The sequence below is a fragment of the Gymnoscopelus microlampas genome, assembly GCF_963454915.1.
Source record: "Gymnoscopelus microlampas genome assembly, chromosome: 6".
Taxonomy (NCBI): domain Eukaryota; kingdom Metazoa; phylum Chordata; class Actinopteri; order Myctophiformes; family Myctophidae; genus Gymnoscopelus; species Gymnoscopelus microlampas.
This window is the reverse complement of record NC_139943.1, coordinates 16,461,084-16,483,994: the sequence shown is the minus strand read 5'-3', so window position 1 is coordinate 16,483,994 and position 22,911 is coordinate 16,461,084. Positions and strand designations below refer to the sequence as shown.

Here is a 22,911-nt window from a genome sequence, read left to right as displayed (position 1 = left end):
TGTTCTCCTATTTGCTTTTAAATCTTTAAATGGGCTGGCCCCTCAGTATCTCTCTCCTGGAACCCACCCCAGCTAGAGCTCTGAGATCTGCTGACAAGCTACTGCTAGTAGCAAAAGAACCATATATATATATATATATACACACACACGCACACACACACACACACACACACACACACACACACACACACTTTCACATTTTTAACCCATTAAAACCTTGAACGCATCTGTGTCACGTATTTCATTTGAGCTAAAAAAGCATTATTTTACACGTTGGCTATTCAAAAATTGCAGATCTACAAGTTCATAGCGCGGCACCGAGTGCCGCGCTATGAACTTGTAGATCTGCTATTTTTGAAAAATCGTGAAAAGGTGTGCAAATCTTTGAATATGTATTGTTTTCAAGCAAACATTTTTAACTAAAATCTTTGGTTCTGGGGGGTCCCTGGAACAAAATATCTTAGATGGGGTTCCGCGGCCAAATACATGTAATTTTGGGGGTCCTTAACATGAAAAAGTTTGAGCACCACTGATATAAAAACGTTATATCACGTTTTTGTTTTTTTTCAGAATACTGTTGGGATTTAGTAGACATTTTGTAGAATCGGCTTCAGGTCTTAATGGGTTAAAGGAACGTCCGTGAATTTGATTTATCGTGACAGCTATCCTTTCCCCTATGTGTCTGCGTGCCACACATCTGTCTTGTCCACTATCAGAATCCCTCCACACATAAATCACAGATGACACTGAAGAAGAAATTCTCCCGTCTTTTCCACTGCGTGATGTTCAACTAACAGAGCAGACTGACTGCTTCTCCTATAGGGCCTCCTATAGACCTTAACCTGCTACCTGTGTCACTAAGGCAAAACGCACTGTAGGGGTGGGACGAAAAAAAAGCTTTTTTTCCCCTATCTTAACAGATATTGTGACGTGTCCGGGGTTGCCAGATCTGCTTATTATAATTTCCCCGCGAGATTTTATTTGAAAATAGCAGATCTACAAGCTCACAACGCGTCGCATCGCGACGCGTTGTGAGCTTGTAGATCTGCTATTTTCAAATAGCTGATGTATATGTTAAAGTGCTCGTGTGGCCCATAGTTGCTTCTTTTGGGCTGGTTTTCCTAGACCTGGGTTGCTTGTTTCTCTCACAGAATCTGGCAACACTGGATGTGTCATAGCTGGAATGTCATCGATTACATCGATTATTGCAGAAATCGCGTATCGTGATATCATCGTTATGGAGGGCCAAATATGGTCATGGTGGCATTACACTCCTTAGTATGCAGAGCAGAGTGTGTCGTGTGTGTGCGTCCCTCTCAACCACTCTCCATCTCTCTTTCTCCTCTCTCTCTCTCTCTCTTTTGCTGTCTCTTTTTATTGCCTGCCGTCAGACCCTGAAGGACCCCACTCTGGCGGCCAGGAAGGACTTCCAGCGCGAGGCCGAGTTGCTGACCAATCTCCAGCATGAGCACATAGTGAAGTTCTACGGCGTGTGCGTGGACGGAGACCCCCTCATCATGGTGTTTGAGTACATGAAGCACGGCGATCTCAATAAGTTCCTCAGGTAAGTTGACTATGAAATGATCAATCTGGAAACCCATCGCCAAATGAAAAGGAAAAACAGCGCCCTCTGCTGTTTTTTACTATCTCACTTGGCTCTGGGAGGAAGTCGACGTAGCACACGTGCGCAAGGAAACCGGTGTTTTGGTCTGCCTTCAGCCTTTCACTTCCGGTGGTGCGACTATGTTTTCATTCCCACTAACAATATTTCTACACGGAACACTAACACCACTTCTCCCAGAGAACATGGATCGTTTTGGTTATAAGCCCACTTGTTTCTATGATGAAAGAGCAAGTTAAAATGTGAATATCTTTCCGTGGTTTTGTCTGCTCCGAGGACACGATTGTTAAATGAGTTTCGGTTTGTTTCTTGTGGGGAAGGATCGGTACACACGTAAATCCCGCCCACTACATTTGATTGGGTAAAGCGCGGCCTGCTTCCTGATCTGAAGGCACGCCCACTTGTAGGCCAGTGCGTACGTGATATGAGGAACCCCCCCCCGACAGATTCAAGCGGAGAGCAGAATCTGTTCTTGAGAGATTATGAAATGATAAATGGTGCATTTATGTAGCGCCTTCACCCAAAGGGTTTTACAATGTGCATTATACATTCACCCATTCACGCACACATTCTTACACTGACTGGCGGAGGAAACCATGATGCAAGGCACCAACCTGCCCATTGGGAGCAATTAGGTGTCTTTCGGTGTCTTACTCAAGGTCATTGCGACACTAACTGTAGGGGGGGGGATCAAACCTTTCGTTTCCCAAGCGGCCGCTCTACCTCGTTCTACCGCCACTGCCGCTCCATATGCCGACTAGTTATCTTACCTTTGGTGGGATGGGGGGGGATTTTAATTCAGGATTAACCCATTCAATCCGGGAAAGTATCTGTGTCGTTTTAGATTTCTTTGGGCTATTCAAAAATAGCAGATATACAAGCTCATTGCGCGGCACCAAGTGCTGTGCTATGAGCTTGTAGATTTGCTATTTTTTGAAAAATCGTGAAATTTTTTGCAGATCTCTGAATGTATATATTTTTTAAAGCGAACATTTGTAACTCAAATCTTTACTTCTGGGGGGTCACTGGAACAAAACATTTTGAGATGGGAGTCCGCAGCCAAATACATATTTAAAAGTTGTTTTCTAAATCCTAATATGTTGCTACATCAGAAGCACAGATCGGAGTTAAAAATGTTCCTTTAAAACATATATATATATATATATATATATTCAAAGATTTGCACACATTTTCCAAGATTTTTCAAAAAATAGCAGATCTACAAGGTCATAGTGCTGTGCTATGATATGAGCTTGTTTATCTGCTATTTTTGAATAGCCAAAGAAATCTTAAAACGACACAGATGCGTTCCTGGTCTTATTGGATTAAGGTAAAATAATTCATTATTTAAAAAACAACCAAAAGTTTTGTTGTTTTTACGGCAGCCAAAAGTGTATCTCCCGTTCCCTTCCTCCTTTCCCCAGGAGCAAATCAGGAAGCTTTGATACCCTCTTCCCCTCTGAATTCATGCCGGCCAATATGCAACTCACAAAAAAAAGATTTGCTCTTCTTGATATACAGTCACACTTGTACAGCGTCGGTTCAAAAAGCTCCCATTGCCACATCAAGGCCAGAGCTGCATACTGTACTTCAAAGCCCTGTGTCTTTGTTGACATGGAAGGAGATATGATGTGAGCTGCAGTCATCTGAGCATCTGAGCTTTTAGAACTCACTGGGTCTGATGCAGAAAAGTGATAAAAGTAACATATTTGCAAAATAAAAGAGCACATGAAACGGTGTCTTGGATGGAGCAGCTTGCTGTGTGCCATCATGTGATCTTTTTTTAGTGCATAGTTTTTGCCATTTTACTTATAGGGCAAGCCAGCTAGGGGTGTTTGTGTGTGTGTGTGTGTGTGTGTGTGTGTGTGTGTGTGTGTGTATGTGTATGTGTGTGTGTGTGTGTGTGTGTGTGTGTGTGTGTGTGTGTGTGTGTGTGTGTGTGTGTGTGCGTGTGTGCGTGTGTGCGTGTGTGTGTGTGTGTGCGCGCGTGGCTATGTGTCATGTTTGACATACTGAGTTCCTTCCACAAAAGACGCTCAATTTTGCCCCATTGCTTGGCTGATTGGTCAGCTATACCTTACCTATCACCCTCTCTGTCCTTGTGTTACTCTCTTCAAATAAATACACGGTATCCTTCTGTGTATCAGTGGTTTTCAACCCTTTTCATATCAAGGTCCATTATTTATTCGTCATCTGAGCCACGGACCACCATTTGATGAGATTTAGACTCTCAGACCCAAGACTTAGAATATTTTGTTATCATTGGATAAGATTGATGCTGTATTGATGTTGGTACCATTAGGAGAGATGACAGGCAAACGTTACTTTTTAATTAAGTAATGCAGATGTTTAACAATAATTTAACTCTTGAGAGGTAAAATGAAACCAAATGGCATTTGGTTTCATTTTACGCTCTCAAAGAGTTAAAGATCTATAAGGGGTCCATTTGGTTACCAACTCGCCATCATTTAGCCATGGGGACCACCTGGAACCTCCTCAAGGACCACTGGTGGTCCCCGGACCACTGGTTGAGAACCACTGCTGTATATGATGAATACAGATGATCAACCCAGGCGTTCATCATTGCCTGAGGGCTGCCTCCGGCTCGGGCTGATTCAGTCCGTCCCGAAATTTGAATTTGATTAACACTAGCCTATGATTCAATTATTATTGGCCTGAATATACGATTTTATTTTATTTTATCCTCGAAAAGATTTCTGGATATCTGAAAAAATGGGTTGTTTTACATTCAAGGACAAAACCTTTATGTGTCAAAATCAGGGGTTAAATCGATTCCGATCAATGTCCACTTGAAAATCTTGAAAGTGTTCGTGGCCCACCCATCTGTCCACTTAACACGGCAGTCATTCAGTGGTCAGATGGGTGGACCGCGTGCACTTTCAGAGCATATATAGCGATCAGTCAATCAATTGTGTTGTGGCTTGGATCAATGAAGCCAAGGTAGTAATACTATCAGAATGAAAACTAATTTTTCATATTTGTTTTCTTTTGAATTATATTATCCTTACAATCTTAGTGTTTTGCCAATCATTTTGGGGGGCTAGTCAGGTTGCTTAGGACCAGATTTTAGGAAAATGTGGACACGGCTGACAAAAGCGGCACATTTTTTCTATATGCTCTCCATCACCATAAGTTTCATTTTGGACGGGGAGCCACGTCATCAAGATGGCAGGAGGCGGCCATCTTGGATTTCAAAGATGGCCACCATGGGAATATCAACAAGTGACTATTTCTGCCATGATTTGGACATTTGGTTCATTCTGGCAATATATCTGATAGGAGAGGTGCGTCATAATCACCCGTTGCTGAGCTTCGTGAGACGTTGTAAACCACATCATGTTGTACCGCAAACTTAACTTAAACTGTCATTTACTTGACTAATTAGTAAATGATGATAAACACACAAAATGAGAAACACATGGCGGCATCCTGCACACATCGGTGTTGCTAGGCATGCATGGCAACCGATTATGTTGTGAGTGAGGTCAGACCAAAGCTCTGCTCAGATATATGAGGTGTGAAGTTACTTTAGACTTCCACTTCTAGACCAGAAGATGGTGTGTCCACGCGTGATTGTGAGAGAAAGCTATACAGAACTCTGGTAGACAAAGAATACAGGGAGATAGAGAGGTCTCATTTTCCAGCCTCAACAGAACCCCATCACAGTCCATGTACAGCAGCAGCTCTGACCATGAACCGCCACTCCTGGGAGGAGTGTGGTCCCAATCCTCCCAGACTAAGCTCTCCTGTTCTGAGTGCACCTTCACGTCTCATCCGAGCCACGACGACCTCAACCGCCAACCGCTGAGGCATGGACATATCTGCTCAGAGGCCCATCAGCAAATAGTCAGCTCTGTAACCAGCCGGAAACAAGGAGACACAGACCCACCAAAATCTCAAAGTCAGAAACGGTTTACCAAGGTTTTAACTCAACCAGGAGATGTAAAGAAAAATCAGACGATTTACAAAGGAAAGAAAACTCACATCTGTAAACAGTGTCACAAAAGTTTCAGTGAGTCAGGTAATCTGAACAGACACCAGCGTGTCCACACTGGAGAGAAACCTTTCCACTGTAAACAGTGTGACAAGAGTTTCAATGACTTCGGTAATCTGAAGACACACCAGCGTATTCACACTGGAGAAAAACCTTTCCACTGTGAACTATGTGACAAGAGTTTCAGTGTCTTAGATAGTCTTAAGAAGCACCAGCGTATTCACACTGGAGAAAAACCTTTCCACTGTAAACTATGTGACAAGAGTTTCAGTGTCTTAGGTAGTCTGAGGACACACCAGCGTATTCACACTGGAGAGAAACCTTTCCACTGTAAACAGTGTCACAAGAGTTTCAATCAGATAAGTCACCTGCGCAGACACCAGCATGTCCACACTGGAGAGAAACCTTTCCACTGTAAACAGTGTGACAAGAGTTTTAATGTCTTAAGTAATCTGATGACACACCAGCGTATTCACACTGGAGAAAAACCTTTCCACTGTAAACAGTGTCACAAGAGTTTCAATCAGATAAGTCACCTGAGCAGACACCAGCATGTCCACACTGGAGAGAAACCTTTCCACTGTAAACAGTGTGACAAGAGTTTTAATGTCTTAAGTAATCTGATGACACACCAGCGTATTCACACTGGAGAAAAACCTTTCTACTGTAAACTATGTGACAAGAGTTTCAGTGTCTTAGATAGTCTTAAGAAACACCAGCGTATTCACACTGGAGAAAAACCTTTCTACTGTAAACAGTGTGGCAAAAGTTTCAGTAGGTCACATAGTCTTAAGACCCACCGGCATTCGTGAAACATGTATGATGATGATCCATAATGATCTCACAGAGCATTCCCATCCACGCTGGAGGCTAGGATGGGAATAGGTAAGGTACTGTAGCCTTCATTTATGCACGTACCGCATGCTGCAGACCGCATGCTGCAGAAATACATGGTTATCCAGTTTTAAAGGTGTCCTACCACTAACAAAGATGAAAATTATGTAAATATGCATTGCTAGAATGAACATATTTATTTGATCTTGGTACAAACAAAAATCAAATGGTATTCTCTCTTTTTTTTTCTTTTTAATATATATTTTTTTATCCCACGATTTTGTAACCCTTTTTTCATCCGGTGCCAATTATCTAAGTGATGATCCTGGGCGCTACACTCCCCCTGCCAGCCTAGGGAGCCCAGAGCTGAGCTCATGCCTCCTTCAATGCATGAGAGCCAACTGACCTTCTTGTCACCTGACCAGGGGGAGTTTCCCTGGTAGGACGTAGCGCGTGGAAGGAACACGTTATTCCAACCAGTTCCTTTCCCCTCCATCAGGCGCCCTGGCTGTCATGGGGGAGGCGTTATAGTGACCAGGATTACTGCGTGTTTTTGTGAGAGTACCTACCCTAGACACGAGGAGAACATGCAAACTCCACAAAGTGGTATTCTCAATAGCTTAAATGCATTCCTTCACACCAAGATTAACCTTCTAAATGGCTTGGAAGCCGAGATATTGGCACTTATAGCTATTACATGGTGGCCATCTTTGAAATCCAAGATGACCGCGTTCCGCCATCTTGATGACGTGGCTCCCCGTCCAAAATCAAACTGTCCACATTTTTTTTGCTAACAGCCCTGACTAGGCCCACTTGCAGTGCCCTGGCCCACAGGTTGAGAATCACTGCACTAGGCTATACGCACACTGCTAGTTTTTATTTTATTTTTATGCTTTGTTCTCAATGCGAGTGTCCCAATTCCATTCATCCCCATCCTCTCCTTCAATTCTCGCCACCAATCAGAGTTTAGCCTCCTTCCCAAGTTGGTTTTACTTTTGTTTTTTTATTTCTAACTAAAATCTTTGAATATATATATATATATATATACATGGTTAACTCAAATCTTTGCTTCTGGGGGTCCCTGGAACAAAATATTTTGAGATGGGGTACAAATACATATGATTTTGGGGGTCCTTGACATGAAAAAGGTTTGAGAACCACTGATATCAGAGCAACATAAGTAAAAAGAAAGAAAAACCTGTTGTATCTCCCCTTCCCTTCCTCCTTGACATGGTATGATGAATACAGTTATTAATAAAGACATGGTATATGATAATGGTATATGACAATAATAAAGACATGGTATATGATGAATACAGATGATCACCCAGGCGTTCGTCGTTGCCTGAGGGCTGCCTACGGCTCAGGCTGATTCAGTCCGTCCCGAGGTTGGATAACAATCCGCAACAATCCACACTCCGCAACTCATTGTCGACCAGTGGCGTGCACAGACATTTTGAGGGGCAGGTGCTCAAGTAAATTATACTTTTTTTTGTTTACTTGGTCTGCTCTTTTTTCCCTCTACACCTATACCTCTTTGCCAAAAATAGCTGATCTACAAGCCCACAACGCCTCGCAGGGCGAGGCGTTGTGGGCTTGTAGATCTGCTATTTTTGGCTAAAGTTCTCCTCAGAAAAGGGATGCTAGGTTTCGAGTGGTTATGGTAAAAAGAAAAATCGTATCACGTAAATATTTGGCGGACCCCCTGTAGTAACTCTGAGGACCCCCTAGGGGTCCCGGACCCCCTGTTGAAGACCCCTGCTGTAAATTGAAAAAAAAAACTTTTTTAAAATTCTTTTCAAAAGGGAACTTCTGGTCAAGAGGGCAAAGGGCAGGTGCTCTTGCACCACCTAGAGTCTATCTGTGCACGTCCCTGCAGGCTGATTCAGTCAGTCCCGAGGTTGGATAACAATCCGCAAGTCCTGATGTTACATTTGTGACGTCCACCCTCCACTCGTTGTCGACCCACCGTCGACCCACCTTCTTGGCAATTTGTATATAGGATATCAAATAGGACTTCATTTACTTTTCCCTTTCCTAGATATGTAGTGGAGTCAAAGGTATTTATCTTTGAAATAAAGTGAAGTGAAAGTCATAAGTATCCAATAATACAAATACTCAAATAAAGTGTACAGAGTGACACTCATTTCTTACTCAAGTAAATGTACTTTAACTGTCCACCAGCGGTCCCTGTGGAGGCTCTTTGCGTCTCCTACCAGAACCGCTGCCGGTCATCATATTATTGGCGACAAAAACAAAAAAAAATCCATGAATTCAAGTCTCCATGGGGTGACTTATTGAAAGAAAAAAAGTCATTTTGGGGGTGAACTATCCCTTTAAAGGAGTAGTTCACCTAAAAAAAAAACTTATTTTCTATCCATTACACACCCTATGAAGCCTTGAATTCATGGAGAATGTTTTGTTTTTGTCGCATTCCTAAGCCAATAATTTGATTTCTGGCGGACTCTCCGGTAGGAAACTCAATGGAGACTCTTTGAGTCTCTTACCGGAGACATTAACATCTTTCCGCCGCTCATCAAATTATTGGCTTAGGATTTTTTGGGTGAACTACTCCTTTAACCCATTAATACCTGGAACGCATCTGTGTCACTTTAGATTTATTTGGCTATTAAAAAATAGCAGATATACAAGCTCATAGCGCGGCACCGAGTGCCGCGCTATGAGCTTGTAGATCTGCTATTTTTTTTTCAAAAAACTGTTAGGATTTAGAAAACATTTTTAAGAATCGCCTCAGGTCTTAATGGGTTAAGAACTGCATCAAGCATGTTGACATTGGTACACGCCGCGACTCGGAGGGCTTATCACCCCCTCAATCCTTTTATCACTGGGCTCATTGCGGGGCACATAAAGGCTGGATATGTGATAAAAACAGCATATCTCAGACAGATAGAGCAACTGATGCTGTGTTCTTCAGAGTAAAGGCATTCACCGCTGAACCCTTATCCACCACTTATCTCTTTGTGTTTGTTCTGAGGTTGACTGTGGATTCTTTTTCTCTTTTATCGATTGGTTGAGGTTTTGTTACCAGGACAGAAATGGTGACATTACAGTACATTACGGTGCTACCTGTACTATATCTCCTCGCAGCAATCTATCAATCTCCCCCGCCTTGAAGGAAGCCGGTGTTTTAAACCACTTAACCACTTTAGTTGCCTCTGTACCAAAAATAGCCAATCCACAAGCTCACAATGTCTTACAACATGACACGTTGTGAGCTTGTAGATCAGCTTGTAGAGCTTGTAGATCGACAAAAAAGAGTGGATAATAAAGTACAGAGGCAACTCATGTCCAATATACTAAATATAGAGGGTTTAAAGGGATAGTTCACCCCCAAAATGACTTTTTTTCTATCGCTTTGTCACCCCATGGAGACTTGAATTCATGGATTTTTTTTTTGTTTTTGTCGCATTCCTAAGCCAATAATTTGATGACCGTCAGCGGTTCCGGTAGGAGACACAAATCTCCTTTGCGTCTCCTACAGGAGCCCCTACCGCTGGTCATCAAATTATTGGCTTAGGAATGCGACAAAAACAAAAAAAAAAATCCATGAATTCAAGTCTCAATGGGTTGACTAATCAAAAAAATATTTTTGGGGTGAACTACGCCTTTAAGAGATTAAACCTTATACGCTTAGTTGACCATGGTCCCCCAGGGCTCTATTTGTCCACTAGTATTTCCCTCTACAACAAATCTCTTTGCCAAAAATAGCTCACAACGCGTCAATGCGAATGTTCGCTAAGGCTTCGTGCGGTTAAAGTCGGGTCCTCAGTGGCCACGGCGTGCATCATCTTCAAATCCTATGTGTGCTGGTTATGATACTTGGACCGGTTTCTGTTTCATAATCCCTGCTTCAGTTAACCGTCTCTCGCAGTTATTACAAATACTCACCATTATCCCTTTGCCTCATTAGTGTGATAAGACGTTGGCTTGGGATCTGATGTCACCGCATTAAAATTCACATCCTCAACCCTCTACCTTCAACCCCCAACACCAAGAGCAGCTCATCCAGTCACAGTCCTGTAATGCAGTGGTTCTCAAACTTTCTCACGCCAAGGACCCCCAAATTAACATGTATTTGTGGCCACAGACCCCCATCTGAAAAGAGATTATGCCAGATATAAGATTAATGTTAAAATGTTTAACCCATTAAGACCTGAAGCCGATTCTACAAATGTCTTCTAAATCCCAACAGTGTTCTGAAAAACGTATGTTTCTGTATCAGTGGTGCTCAAACTTTTTCATGTCAAGGACCCACAAAATCACATGTATTTGCATTTTGTTCCAGGGACCCCCAGAGATTTGAGTAAAAAATGTTCGCTTTAAAAGAATATACATATTCATTAACGAGCGTCAGCTGGACAGGGACACGCCTCAGCTGTGCTAAACTGAAAGTGACTGGAGTTAGTAAAAAAAAAAGCCCTTGAATATGACATGATAATGTTTACTGTGATTATGGTAAGCTTACATTTCATATCACAAACACCATGTAAAAACTCCTGGCTGAAACTTTAACCAGCAAATCGTCCGATACCGATATGTGGTCCGATATATCGGTGCATCCCTAAAAAATATTTTCCAGATTGCAGCTTTAACCCATTAAGACCTGAGGCCGATTCTACAAAATGTCTTCTAAATCTGTCTAAACTGTTTTTTGAAAAAACGTACTGTTTATCACTATGTCAGTGGTTCTCAAACTTTTTCATGTCAAGGACCCCAAAATGTATATGTATTTGGCCGCGGACCCCCATCTCAAAATATTTTGTTCCAGGGACCCCCAGAAGCAAAGATCTGAAAGTGAAAATGTTCGCTTTAAAAAAATATATATTCAAAGAGTTGCACACATTTTCTTGATTTTTCAAAAATAGCAGATCTACAAGCTCATAGCGCGGCACTCGGTGCCGCGCTATGAGCTTGTAGATCTGCTATTTTTGAATAGCCAAAGTGTAAAATAATGCTTTTTAGCTCAAATGAAAAAGTGACACAGATGCGTTCCAGGTCAGGGTTAACTCTCTGGCGTCCACATTTTGTTTTAAAATACAAATTGACTATCCTTTTTTTCTACATACTGTACTAGCTACCTGGAGAAAACAAACTTTTGATCACCAGGCGTTCATCGTTGCTGGAGGGATGCCTACAGTCAGTCCAGAGGTTGGATAACAATGGCACTGATGAACCTCAGGTGATCATTTGGCTGATCGCATTATGCATTAACAAAGACAATAAGAAAGTATTTTTTGATAAAACACTATAATTCAATAGTTATTGGCCTGAGTCAGCATGTGTTGAACTCTGCCAGCTGGTTCTTCACTGTCTTCTATGACACTACTAGGCTATACACAGTGCTAGTGCTAAAATATTTATTTTAAGCTCATGAAAGTGTCCCAATTCAACTTCTCACTTTAGCCCGACTCTCTCCTTCAATTCTAGGCAGCAATAAAATGTTGTCCTTCTCCTGTTGGTTTTACTTGCGTTTTCTCACTGTTTTTCAAATACAACTATAGTCTGTTACAAGTTTGGTATTCAAAATTTACTTGAGTAAAAGTACAAAAGTATTGGCATGAAAATGTACTTGAACTACAGTACCGAAAGTAAAAGCAGAAGGTCCCATTTCACAAGTTTTCAAATGTATTAAAATCCTTTGAAAACAGCAAATCTACAAGCTCACAACGCGTTGCTTTGCGACACATTGTGAGCTTGTAGATCGGCTATTTTCAAATTGCCAATATATATAGAGGTCTGAAGTGGTCATGTAATAATAATCTGAATCTACAAAGTAACTAGTAACTAAAGCTTTCAAATAATTGGAGTGGAGTAAAAGTACAATATTTGCCTTTGAGATTAGAAGTAAAATTATAGAAAATATAGTACACTCCAGTAAAGTAAAAAGAAATAAGTACAGTACTTGAGTAAATGCACTTAGTTACTTTCCACCACTGTGTGCCTGGCAGTAGACAGTGATGAATGGATGGAGGTTCTCGGGGTGGGGAGCAGCTGTAGTCTATAGGGGAACGGAACAGGCGTCTGACCAGAGGGTTGACACATCCAGGTGGGAGAGTGACTGAGTGAATTCAGCTACTGTCAAGCCACTTAACCCCACCTGGCGTGTGGGCGTGCGCCTGTGTGCGGGTGTGTGTGTGTGTGTGTGTGTGTGTGTGTGTGTGTGTGTGTGTGTGTGTGTGTGTGTGTGTGTGTGTGTGTGTGTGTGTGTGTGTGCGCGCGTGTATGTGTGTGTGTGTGTGTGTGTGTGTGTGTGTGTGTGTGTGTGTGTGTGTGTGTGTGTGTGTGTGTGTGTGCGCGCGTGTGTGTGCGTGTGTGGGGTCAGGGACTGGCAATGATTTTTATTGAAGGGATTGCTCCTCGAGATTTCATTTTCGGCGGGGGGGGGGGGGGGGGGGGGGGTCCCATAAATGAGAGACTGAGACCGCGCTGGAACGTTTCTAGGGAGCGTGTGTAACTTAATAACTGGGAAGCAGTGACCATGACAGTGGTTCTCAAACATTTTCATGTCAAGGACCCAGGGGCGGACTGGGCATTTGGCGTACCGGGCATATGCCCGGTGGGCCGCTGGGCCACCCAAAAATATATTTATATATTTTTTTTAATATTTTTGCTCCCGTTTTAGGATTATTACGCTCACTTCCGGGTCACGCGGCCCAATTATTAGTTACGTTAATGTTTGGGCTGGGATGCTTTCCAGCAGTGGCCTCAGTGCGGCTGCAGAGTTCATGTGCAACCTAGGTGCTGGGCTAGTATAGTGACAGTGGCAGTGAAATGCCCCCTCGCCCCCTCCCCCGTTGACAAAAGGGCCCGGGAGGTGGTGGGCCGGTTCGGACCAAAATGCCAGGGCTGAATTTTGGTCCCAGTCCGGCCCAGCAAGGACACCCATATTGTTCATGTATGTGGCTGCGGACCCCCATTTGAAAATATTTAGTGTCACATTTTTTTCAAAAATAGCTGACCTCCAAGCTCGGCTATTTTCTAATAGGCTGTTTTTCTTTATAGGGCTTATAATATGTGCCCATATGTTAAAGTGTTCCTAATTCTGTTGGGGTGGTCCATGACAACAGCAGTGCAAACCCATAATATGCAGTTTCCTGGATACCAATAAAAAATAGCCTAGTTTGTCTGTCAGCTGTTAGCTTAGCTAGCTAATTCCAGCAGATGTCTCTTTTTTTTTTGGGCCTCAAAATGCAAAGGTTTTGGGAACCTCCTGTGTCTCTGTGAACTAATACATAGGCCTTAGGTTAGAATACTCCAGGAAAATACTCAGCGGAGGGCCCTGTTTAAAGCTGTCTGTGGACTCACTAACCAGCCTGACACTGAGTGATGGATGAGTCTGTCTTTGAGAATAAAGCGGCCTGATGAAGTGACAGCCTGACAAACGGAGCTAGCCCTCCCAGAGAACATACTGTACTGGCAGACTTTGGTTAACCCATTCAAGTCCTTGCATACCGTCAATTTAGATTTGAGCTCTAACCATTATTTTATAATTTGGGCTATTCAAAAACAGCAGATCTGTGCCGCGCTACGAGCTTGTAGATCTGCTATTTTTGAAGAATCTCGAACATTTTGTGCAAATCTTTGAATACATGTGTGTTTTTGAAACAACATTTTTAACTCAAATCATTGCTTCTGGGGGTATTCTACAAATTAAACATTTTTTGGGGAAAAAAGTTAAAACGTACAGTATGTTGTCTAAAACATTTTTCATGTCAAGGACCCCCATGTCAAAATATATCATTCCAGGGACCCCCCTGAAGCAAAGAATTGAGTTACAAATGTTCGCTTTAACAACATATATATATTCAAAGATTTGCTAAAATGTTCAAGATTTTTCTATATAAATAGCAGATCTACAAGCTCATAGCGCGGCACTCGGTGCCGCGTTATGAGCTTGTAGATCTGCTATTTTTGAATACCCAAAGAAATCTAAAAATTCACTCAGATTCTTTCCCGGTCTCAATGGGTTAAAATAGTGGCTGTTGTATAAGCATCACTTCATGTCAGAGGAAAGGAGCTGTCTGTGTATTTTGGGTGTTATGTACCAATCTTATCAGACAGTGATTGATCGATGCAGAGGGCTCCATACAGGGGGGACATTTTCTTAACCACTGAAGCCCTATATATATATACACCAGGGGCCATGTGTGGCCCCCAAGCGGCCAGGTACGGAGCCACAGGCACACAAGAGAAATTACAGCAGTGTTTAACACTTCAAATGGCCATGACTCGCTGAGCATTGCTCCGACCAGTGCAATATAGGACTGGGTTTCAAGAACTGGAAATCTAGTGTTGTAAATGTGCCCAAAATAGGGACACGGTTTAATGTGTTTAACATACCGGATAGTTCACCCCAAAATAAAAATAAAATTCTATCAATTACTCACCCCATGGAGACTTGAATTCATGGATATGTTTTTGTTTTGTTTTTGATTCCTAAGCCAATTAATTGATGACCAGCGGATCGGTAGGCAGCAGCAGTTCTGGTAGGAGACACAAAGGAGTGTCTCCTACCGGAACCGCTGCCGGTCATGGAATTATTGTCTTAGGAATGCGACAAAAACAAAAAAATATCCATGAACACATAAAATGACTTGTCTTTTAGTTATACGTGGATCTCTTCTCCACTAAATCCCTCACTAACATTTTAGTTTAGTTTTTATTTGTTGACGAAATTGTCAATATATTTAGTCTTAGTTTTAGTCATCATAGCTTAGTTTTTATTTAGTATTTATTTAGTATTTGTCAGTGAAAAAAGGTAGTCGAGGAACATTTTTCGTCATAGTTTTAGTCGACGAAATCAACACTACTCAGCATCAAGGGTTGGGGGGTAAGTCCCTGCAACATACTAGCTTCATGTCCAGGGGGTATACTTGTACCTCACTGCCTCACACTACAGAAACAGGAGAGATAGGCTCCTGCTCTATGGGCCTGCATGGCACGGCAAAGCTTACTACTTACTTAATATTTCCACTGGGACACAAAAACAGTACTTAAAGAGAGAGAGAGAGCGAGAGACAGAGAGAACCAGAGACATGGCCATTACGGTCAGCACCACGGACAGTGGCACAGTGGCCTTCTTGGCAGGACTTACTGCTTGACAGTAGCTTATTAAATAGCATAGTTAGGAGGAGGGGAAGTTTTTTGGGCAACCCAAAACAAACACCAAAAATACTGCAGCGAGAGGACAGAGTGTGTTTCTACTGCTAAACACCACCACACTATACTCCAGTGGCTGATGACTGCTGGTATATAGAGGGAAATGATGTATTTGTTATGTAAACACTGGGCGAAGTTACATACACACTATGCGAGTGTTAAAGGGATAGTTCACCCCCACTTGAATTCATGGATACTTTTTGTCTCATTCCTAAGCCAATAATTTGTTGACCGGCAGCGGTTTACGGTAGAAGACACAAAGAGTCTCCTTTGTGTCTCCTATATACCGGAACCGCTGCCCTACCGGTCCACTGTTCATCAAATTATTGGCTTAGGAAGGAATGCGGCAAAAACAAGAAAAACATCCACAAATTCAAGTCTCCATGGGGTGACAAATGGATGAACTATCCTTTTAAAAACACAGAGACACTTTTTCCACACAACACTATTAGTGCGTATGCTGTTCCGTTCATTACAGCATTGGTTCTCAAAGTGGGGTCCTTGAGGGAGTTCCAGGGGGTCCCCAGCTAAATGATAGATTAGGCACCAAATGGACCCTTATGGGTTTGTAACTCTGAGAGCCTAACTCTGAGAGCCAAATGGACCCTAACAGGTCCATTTGGTTCCATTTGTACACTCTCAGAGTTAAATTGACATAGATTTTACAATATAAATTGCGGTCCAAGTGATAGAAATGCCATTAAATGGAGGTCTGTAGCCCTAATGCATGTCAAACTGGGGGTCCTTGAAATTAAAATGGTTGAGAATCACTGATAGAGCCGTAAAAAAAAATCTTCTCTTATGGGGGGTCCCTGGCATATCTTTTGAAATGGGGGTCCGCGGACTAATAAGTGTCAATTTGGGGGTCCTTGACATGAAAAAGTTTTAGAACCACTGCATTACAGTACCATACAGTTCAGTACAGTTTTAAACTCACTGTCTTTGCTTCATAGTGTAAATGCTGGTGGAGTGTATTAGTTGGCTTGGTTTACACTTTGATGGATGAGCTGGTTTCAGGGAACAGAGCCAGGGCAGACAGACAGAGAGACAGAAACATTAGCTTCACCTTGTCCTCCTGATATAACTGGATCCTAGGGAGAACCGGGGGAGTTAATACTGTGTGTGTGTGTACGCTCAGGGTGGAAGAACACAACCCGTGTGTCACCTAACAAAGTACTACACTGTAGGTCAGTAGTGTCACGAGCAGTGGTGTAAAGTAACTAAGTACATTTACTCAAGTACTGTACTTAAGTACAATTTTGAGGTATTTTTTTTTACATCACTGGAGCATTTCCAATGTTCAGTACTTTTACTTCTACTTCACTACATCTCAGAGACAAATATTGTACTTTTACGCCGCTACAATTATTTGAAAACTTTACTTACTAGTTACTTTGCCAATTTTGATTATTATTACAAAACCTACATTAACCACCCTATACATTTCGGCCATTTGAAAATAGCCGATCTACAAGCTCACAATGCATCGCGACGCTGCTGTTGTCAAAGGATTCTTATACATTTGAAAACCTGTGAAATGGGACATTCTGCATAATGAGTGCTTTCTACTTTTGGTAGTTTAAGTACATTTTGATACCAATACTTTTGTACTTTTACTCAAGTGCATTTTGAATTCCGGACTTTTACTTGTAACAGAGTGTTCCTACATTGCAGTATTGATACTTTCATTTAAGTAAAGAATTTGAATACTTTTTTTTACCACTGGTCATCATGAGATACAGTACAAACTGTGGTATAGATGCAGATACATACTATACTACAGTATCAGCTTCCTCAGAGAATTAAATGAAATGGTAATGGATGTATATTTAAATATAGAGACGAGGCAAAGTAGAATTTCTGTGTAAAGTATAAAATATTGAGATTTAAGCCACGAACATAATGTCTGGGGGAGGTGGGCATAGCTGTGTGGGTAGAGAGAGAGGCCTCTCTCTCTGGGAAAAAGAAAGGTCCCCGGTCCGCGCCCCGGTCTATGAGTCGAAGTGTCCCTGAGCAAGACGTTTAACCCCTAACTGCTCCCCGAGCGCCGTTGAAGTATTAATAGCACCCACTGCTCCTAATAGGATGGGTAAATGCATGCAGAGGACAAATTATATTCGCAAATGTACAGTAAACCCCAGGAGTGGAGACCAAATTATTAATTATTATGTTATAAATTAACCACGTAAACCCTAGTTGACCCGGGTACAGTAGAGCTCTATATTTGGTCTGCTTCTTTTTTTCACTTTTACACACTTTATTGACTTGAGAACTACTTTTAAAATGATCAGCTCAAACAAGATCTACCCACCCAAAGACATTATGACCTCATTGCTGAAAATACTTCAAAATTTTAAGTGAGGGGTCTTGACAAACGCACTTGGAATGGGAAATAGTGGGGAGAAAAAAAGAAAGAAGTGGTAGGTTTTCGATGTCTTCGCCTTGCACATGTTTGTATAACTTTGTAATGATACTGACATTTGCGCTCAACACTCGAAAACAAAGCATTGTATTGGGGGTTTGCCTGCTATAGAAGCCGTGGAGGGAGCTGACAGGCCTTTCTTGATGTCAATCAATCAAAAGTCACCTTAATTCAAGTGGCAGATGCCAAAAAGAGCAGGAGTTTTGTGATTTTTGTTCATAAATATGTTTTTAATATTTGAATTAGTATTTTTAGGGGCATGTCATGTGCTCTACATGCACAGCCTTTGTGATGTATTTGGCCACGGACCCCCATCTCAAAACATTTTGTTCCTGGGGGTCCCAGAAGCAAAGATTTTAGTTGAAAATGTTCGCTTTAAAAATATATATACAGTATTCAAAGATTTGGACACATTTTCTTGATTTTCTAAAAATAGCAGATCTACAAGCTACTTAGCTTTTTTCCCTGTACACCAATTGTCTTCACCTAGAATAGCGTCTATTTTCCACAGTCTGTGTGTCCCAGCAGCATCAGAGGGACTCTAGGGCTCATCACGACAGCCACCTCTCATGAGGCTTTGCAACAGAGAGCTGTGGCTGGCATGCTAACGATATGCTAATGAGCTGCATTATGTCTACCGTGACTGGATGTTATTGGCTCCCATGATGCTTTGCACAGTGACATGGAACATTGGTACTTAGTTGGCAGCCGAGCTGAAGCCCTGTGCGTGCGTGTGTGTGTGCGCGTGTGTGCGTGCAGTCGTGCAGTCGCGTACGTGCAAGTGTGTGAGCGCACGTGCGGGCGTGACTGCTCGTGTGTGTGTGGATACAATGTTTTCTGTCCGTCTCTCTGGGCCTCTGCTAATTTCAGCCCAGTAATTGTGTTTCCATTAATGTGCGGGCATCAATTCTTTCAGGATACCGCTAATTTACTTGCACCTAATACCCTCCATCCCCCATTTAATGAAGGACACATGTACACGTACACGCACACGCACACGCACACGCACACGCACACACACACACACACACACACACACACACACACACACACACACACACACACACACACACACACACACACAGGATTTAACCAAAAACAGAGGTCATCACAGCTCAGCATAAATCCTCTCTCTCTCCCTCTCTCTCTCTCTCTCTCTCTCTCTCTCTCTCTCTCCCTCTCCCTCTCTCTCTCTCAAAGCCCAAAATGGCCTTGACACTACATTCTCAGCGAGCCTTGTGCGACATCACTGACGCCGGTGCGTCACACAGTAATCATTAGTCATTACAGGCCACACTTATGGGCTCTTCACAGTGTTGTTGAGAGGATTATCCGCGTGAACGTCATAATAGCTGGCACTGGTTTGAGTGTGTCAAGTCCACCGGACCAGCGGGACCATCTGTTTTAAGGGGAAGTCACACTGGAAAGGAAAGGAAAGGAGCTGAACGTTGTCTGACGTGACTTGAACCACAACTTAATGTCAAAATTGTCTCCGACTGCGTCTCCCATTCATTCTCAACACCATGTTGTCTTCCATGGAGTGGATGCCTCTTGCATGAAAACATTTAAACAAATAAATAAATAAATAGAGAATGACTAATGACTATTTAGTATTTACAGACTATTCCCTGACATGGCTTTGGAGTAGAGCTGGTCCCAAGGGACCCCCAGCAAAAAAAACAATTTAATACAGCATCAAACTCAGCCTAATCTCTCCAGACAGATTCAGAGCTCTGCAGCTGAATCTGTCGCAAGCTCCTGTTACAACGTGAATAGTTATGTTAGGAATGTAAACAAAGACACGTGGACCGGAAGTGGAGGGCTGAGGGCGGACCTTAACTGCCAACATCCTTGTTATCGACATTCTATTGGGAGGTCCCCCCAGAGTCAAATTCAAAGGAAAAAAACAGCAGAGGGCGCTGTTTTTTTGTAGATTTTCTATTTACGAACAATTTAGTACAATCTTGAAAAGAACATTTAAAATGTAGAATAATCTTGGAAACATCTTTTGGGTATAAACTACTCTTTTCAAATAGGAGTCTGCAGCCAAATACATATCAATTCACAGGTCCTTGAGATAAAAATGTTTGAGAACCACTGGTTTAGATTGGAGAGTGAAGAGAGACATCAAACCTAGGACACATGCTGTTTAGAGGAGACATGACAGCAGTCACATTGGAACCCGGGTCCTCGGCCCGCTGTGGGGTGGCTGTAGCAAAATTATTATTATTATTATTATTATTATGATATGGCCAGTGCACTAATTGGCTGCACAACCAGGCACCCCAGGACCTGACCCATTTAAATGAATGATTTTTACTCACTTCCTAATTGGTTCCTTTTCGTCCCTTTCCTCAGAGCCCACGGGCCAGACGCTATGATCTTGGTTGACGGACAGCCCCTGCAGACCAATGGGGAGCTGGGCCTGTCCCAGATGCTGCATATAGCCAGTCAGATCGCAGCTGGAATGATCTACTTGGCCTCGCAACACTTCGTGCACCGTGACCTGGCGACGAGGAACTGCCTGGTGGGGAACGGCCTTCTGGTGAAGATCGGCGACTTCGGAATGTCCAGAGACATCTACAGCACAGATTACTACAGGGTAAGGGTAAATATAAATCAATAAAAACTTTATTGCACACACACATTACGTTTTCAAACTCTAAGTTTGTTTTCTAAAGTTTTTTCATTGGCTGTTTGTCTTGCACAGTATAGCTTTTTATTTAGTTTCTCTCTTTTCTGCACACAAGACTCTCGTGCAAATGGCAGCTTGCTGTCAGTGTTGTTACACCTTTTATACTGTAGATGTATTGTTGAATTGATTTGAAAGAATGGGGACATTATTTCAGAAAACAGCAGAGTATTATTTTTGAACAGAAGTGCTGCTGTTTCTTGAAACACAGTGTCCGCAGTGACAGCTGCGGTGCTGAAGTTTGGATTCAAACAGCCACCATCACGAGACAGCATATACTAACTAAGCTCAGCTTTGTGTTGTATTTATTGGTAACGCTTTAGCCACTTAGTAGTGATGCTTTCAAAAATAGAAACATCAAATTTTTTTATTGCCATTTTAGACTTGATTTTATTATTTTAATAATAATAATACACTTGTATAGCCCCTTTCATGACATGAAATGCAGCTCAAATACTTTTTTTTCTTGCCTATGATGACAAAATTGGGATAAAGTTGAAGGTGGTTAATGTGGTTAATGATGCGTTTGTCACTTGGGTCCCCTGGTTTGAAGAAGTTTAAGCAAAATTGGCGTATTAGAGGCGATGCCACTAGGAGCCAGTCTATGGTATCTCCACACAACATGGTAGGCTAGCATTGGCCCAGCCATACTGTATATTCAGTGGAGATCCTCAACGTTGTAATTGGACTGCCGGGAAATCAGTTGTATTTGGCAGTAAATGCCAACGACTCCAGTGGGTCTCATCCTCCTAAGTAGCTTCTGTGGACTGTTTTCTCTTCAATGACAGACTCTAATGCCCCGCCAGGGCCACGTTTAGACAACAACTGAAAAAAAGGAAAAGAAAAAGCTGGACTACTTAAGCTTTGAACCCTTTGAAGGCCAGATAGTTGTTGACCAGGAGCGAAAGCTCAGAGCGACCGCCAAGAATTTTAATCAAAGATGAAGACATTTGAATATACTTGAATGAAGGCATACGACATATCTGTTATGTCTTGTATTGTATTGTTCTTATAGTTGTATTGTATTTTGTAGTTATTTGATTGTATCCCTTGCCCAGTTACTGCAGATTCAAGGTTCAGGTTCAAGGTTCTTTATTTATACCCAATGGTACATTTGTTTTGCTGAAGGGAAATACAGAAATCCAATTAAAAACAAGACATCAAAAATATCGTTGTACTCAGGAGGTACATCTGAAGTTGGCAATGAATAGAAATCCCGGCGGTTGTCTTTAAAAGTTATGGTTGTGAACCTTCTAAAAGTGAAAAAATTGCTCCATGGTTTGATTGTAAATTAACAGTTTTGTTGGTTTAAACTTTATTTTCGGCATTGACTGCATGTAGTGAAACCCCCATTCTAATGTCCGAGTTACTGAATAATGGCAGTCAGCTCGTAGCTGTGATGGAAATCAGGTTAGTATACTGTAGCAGTAAGGGTTAAAGCTACACGTACTGCAGAATCTGGAATGGTAATTTAACCCTGAGCATGTACATACTGGACTTACTTCAAAATCCTGCCTTAAATGTAATTAAATGTATCTATTTGTAAGTCAACCACACCTCGTTGACCGGGGTGTTCACTCTCCATTCCGAAATCTCACCACTCCGACTAGTGGCTTCCGCGTGCGGTTAGGGTTAGGGTTAGGGTTAGGTATAGGGTTCGTCAACGTCGGAAAGGCGACATGTCGGAAAGGAGAAATGCACCCGTTGACCGGGGGTCCCCGGGACTCTATACTTGGGCCCATCCCTTTCCCCTCCACACCAAATCTCTTTGCCAAAAAAACAAAGATGCAAGCTTGTAGATCTGCTACCTTCGCAGAATGTTTGCCCCAGAATAGGGATGCTTTGGTTCATGTAGTTAAATTAATCAAGTATTAAACATGCTCAGAAAATGAATCCCCACTACAGTACCAGTGGTACCACAGTGCTGTGCAGAAAGAAATCATCCACAATATGTACAGAAAGTCTACAATGTGTGTGTGTGTGTGTACAAAATATACAGTACAGTACTGTATACACACAATACGCTCACTCACGCACATCACTGAGGAGGAAAATCATGCTCAAGCAACTCAAGGCGCCCATATGCTACTTTATATTGGTAGAGACATGAGACCGGTTAGTGGTTGTTGAACAAGTTACTTTACCAC

General features: G+C 42.2%; 1 protein-coding gene across 1 annotated transcript in view; it reads left to right on the top strand.

Moving 5' to 3' along the window:
- ntrk3a (neurotrophic tyrosine kinase, receptor, type 3a) overlaps positions 1 to 22,911 on the top strand; it is a gene marked incomplete at both ends in the record, with an annotated part of 270,533 nt that overhangs the window by 240,248 nt on the left and 7,374 nt on the right. The window contains 2 exons of the mRNA XM_084059451.1: positions 1,392 to 1,564; positions 20,431 to 20,674. Coding sequence (XP_083915577.1) covers positions 1,392 to 1,564; positions 20,431 to 20,674 — 417 coding nt within the window. The remainder of the gene's footprint in view (positions 1 to 1,391; positions 1,565 to 20,430; positions 20,675 to 22,911) is intronic.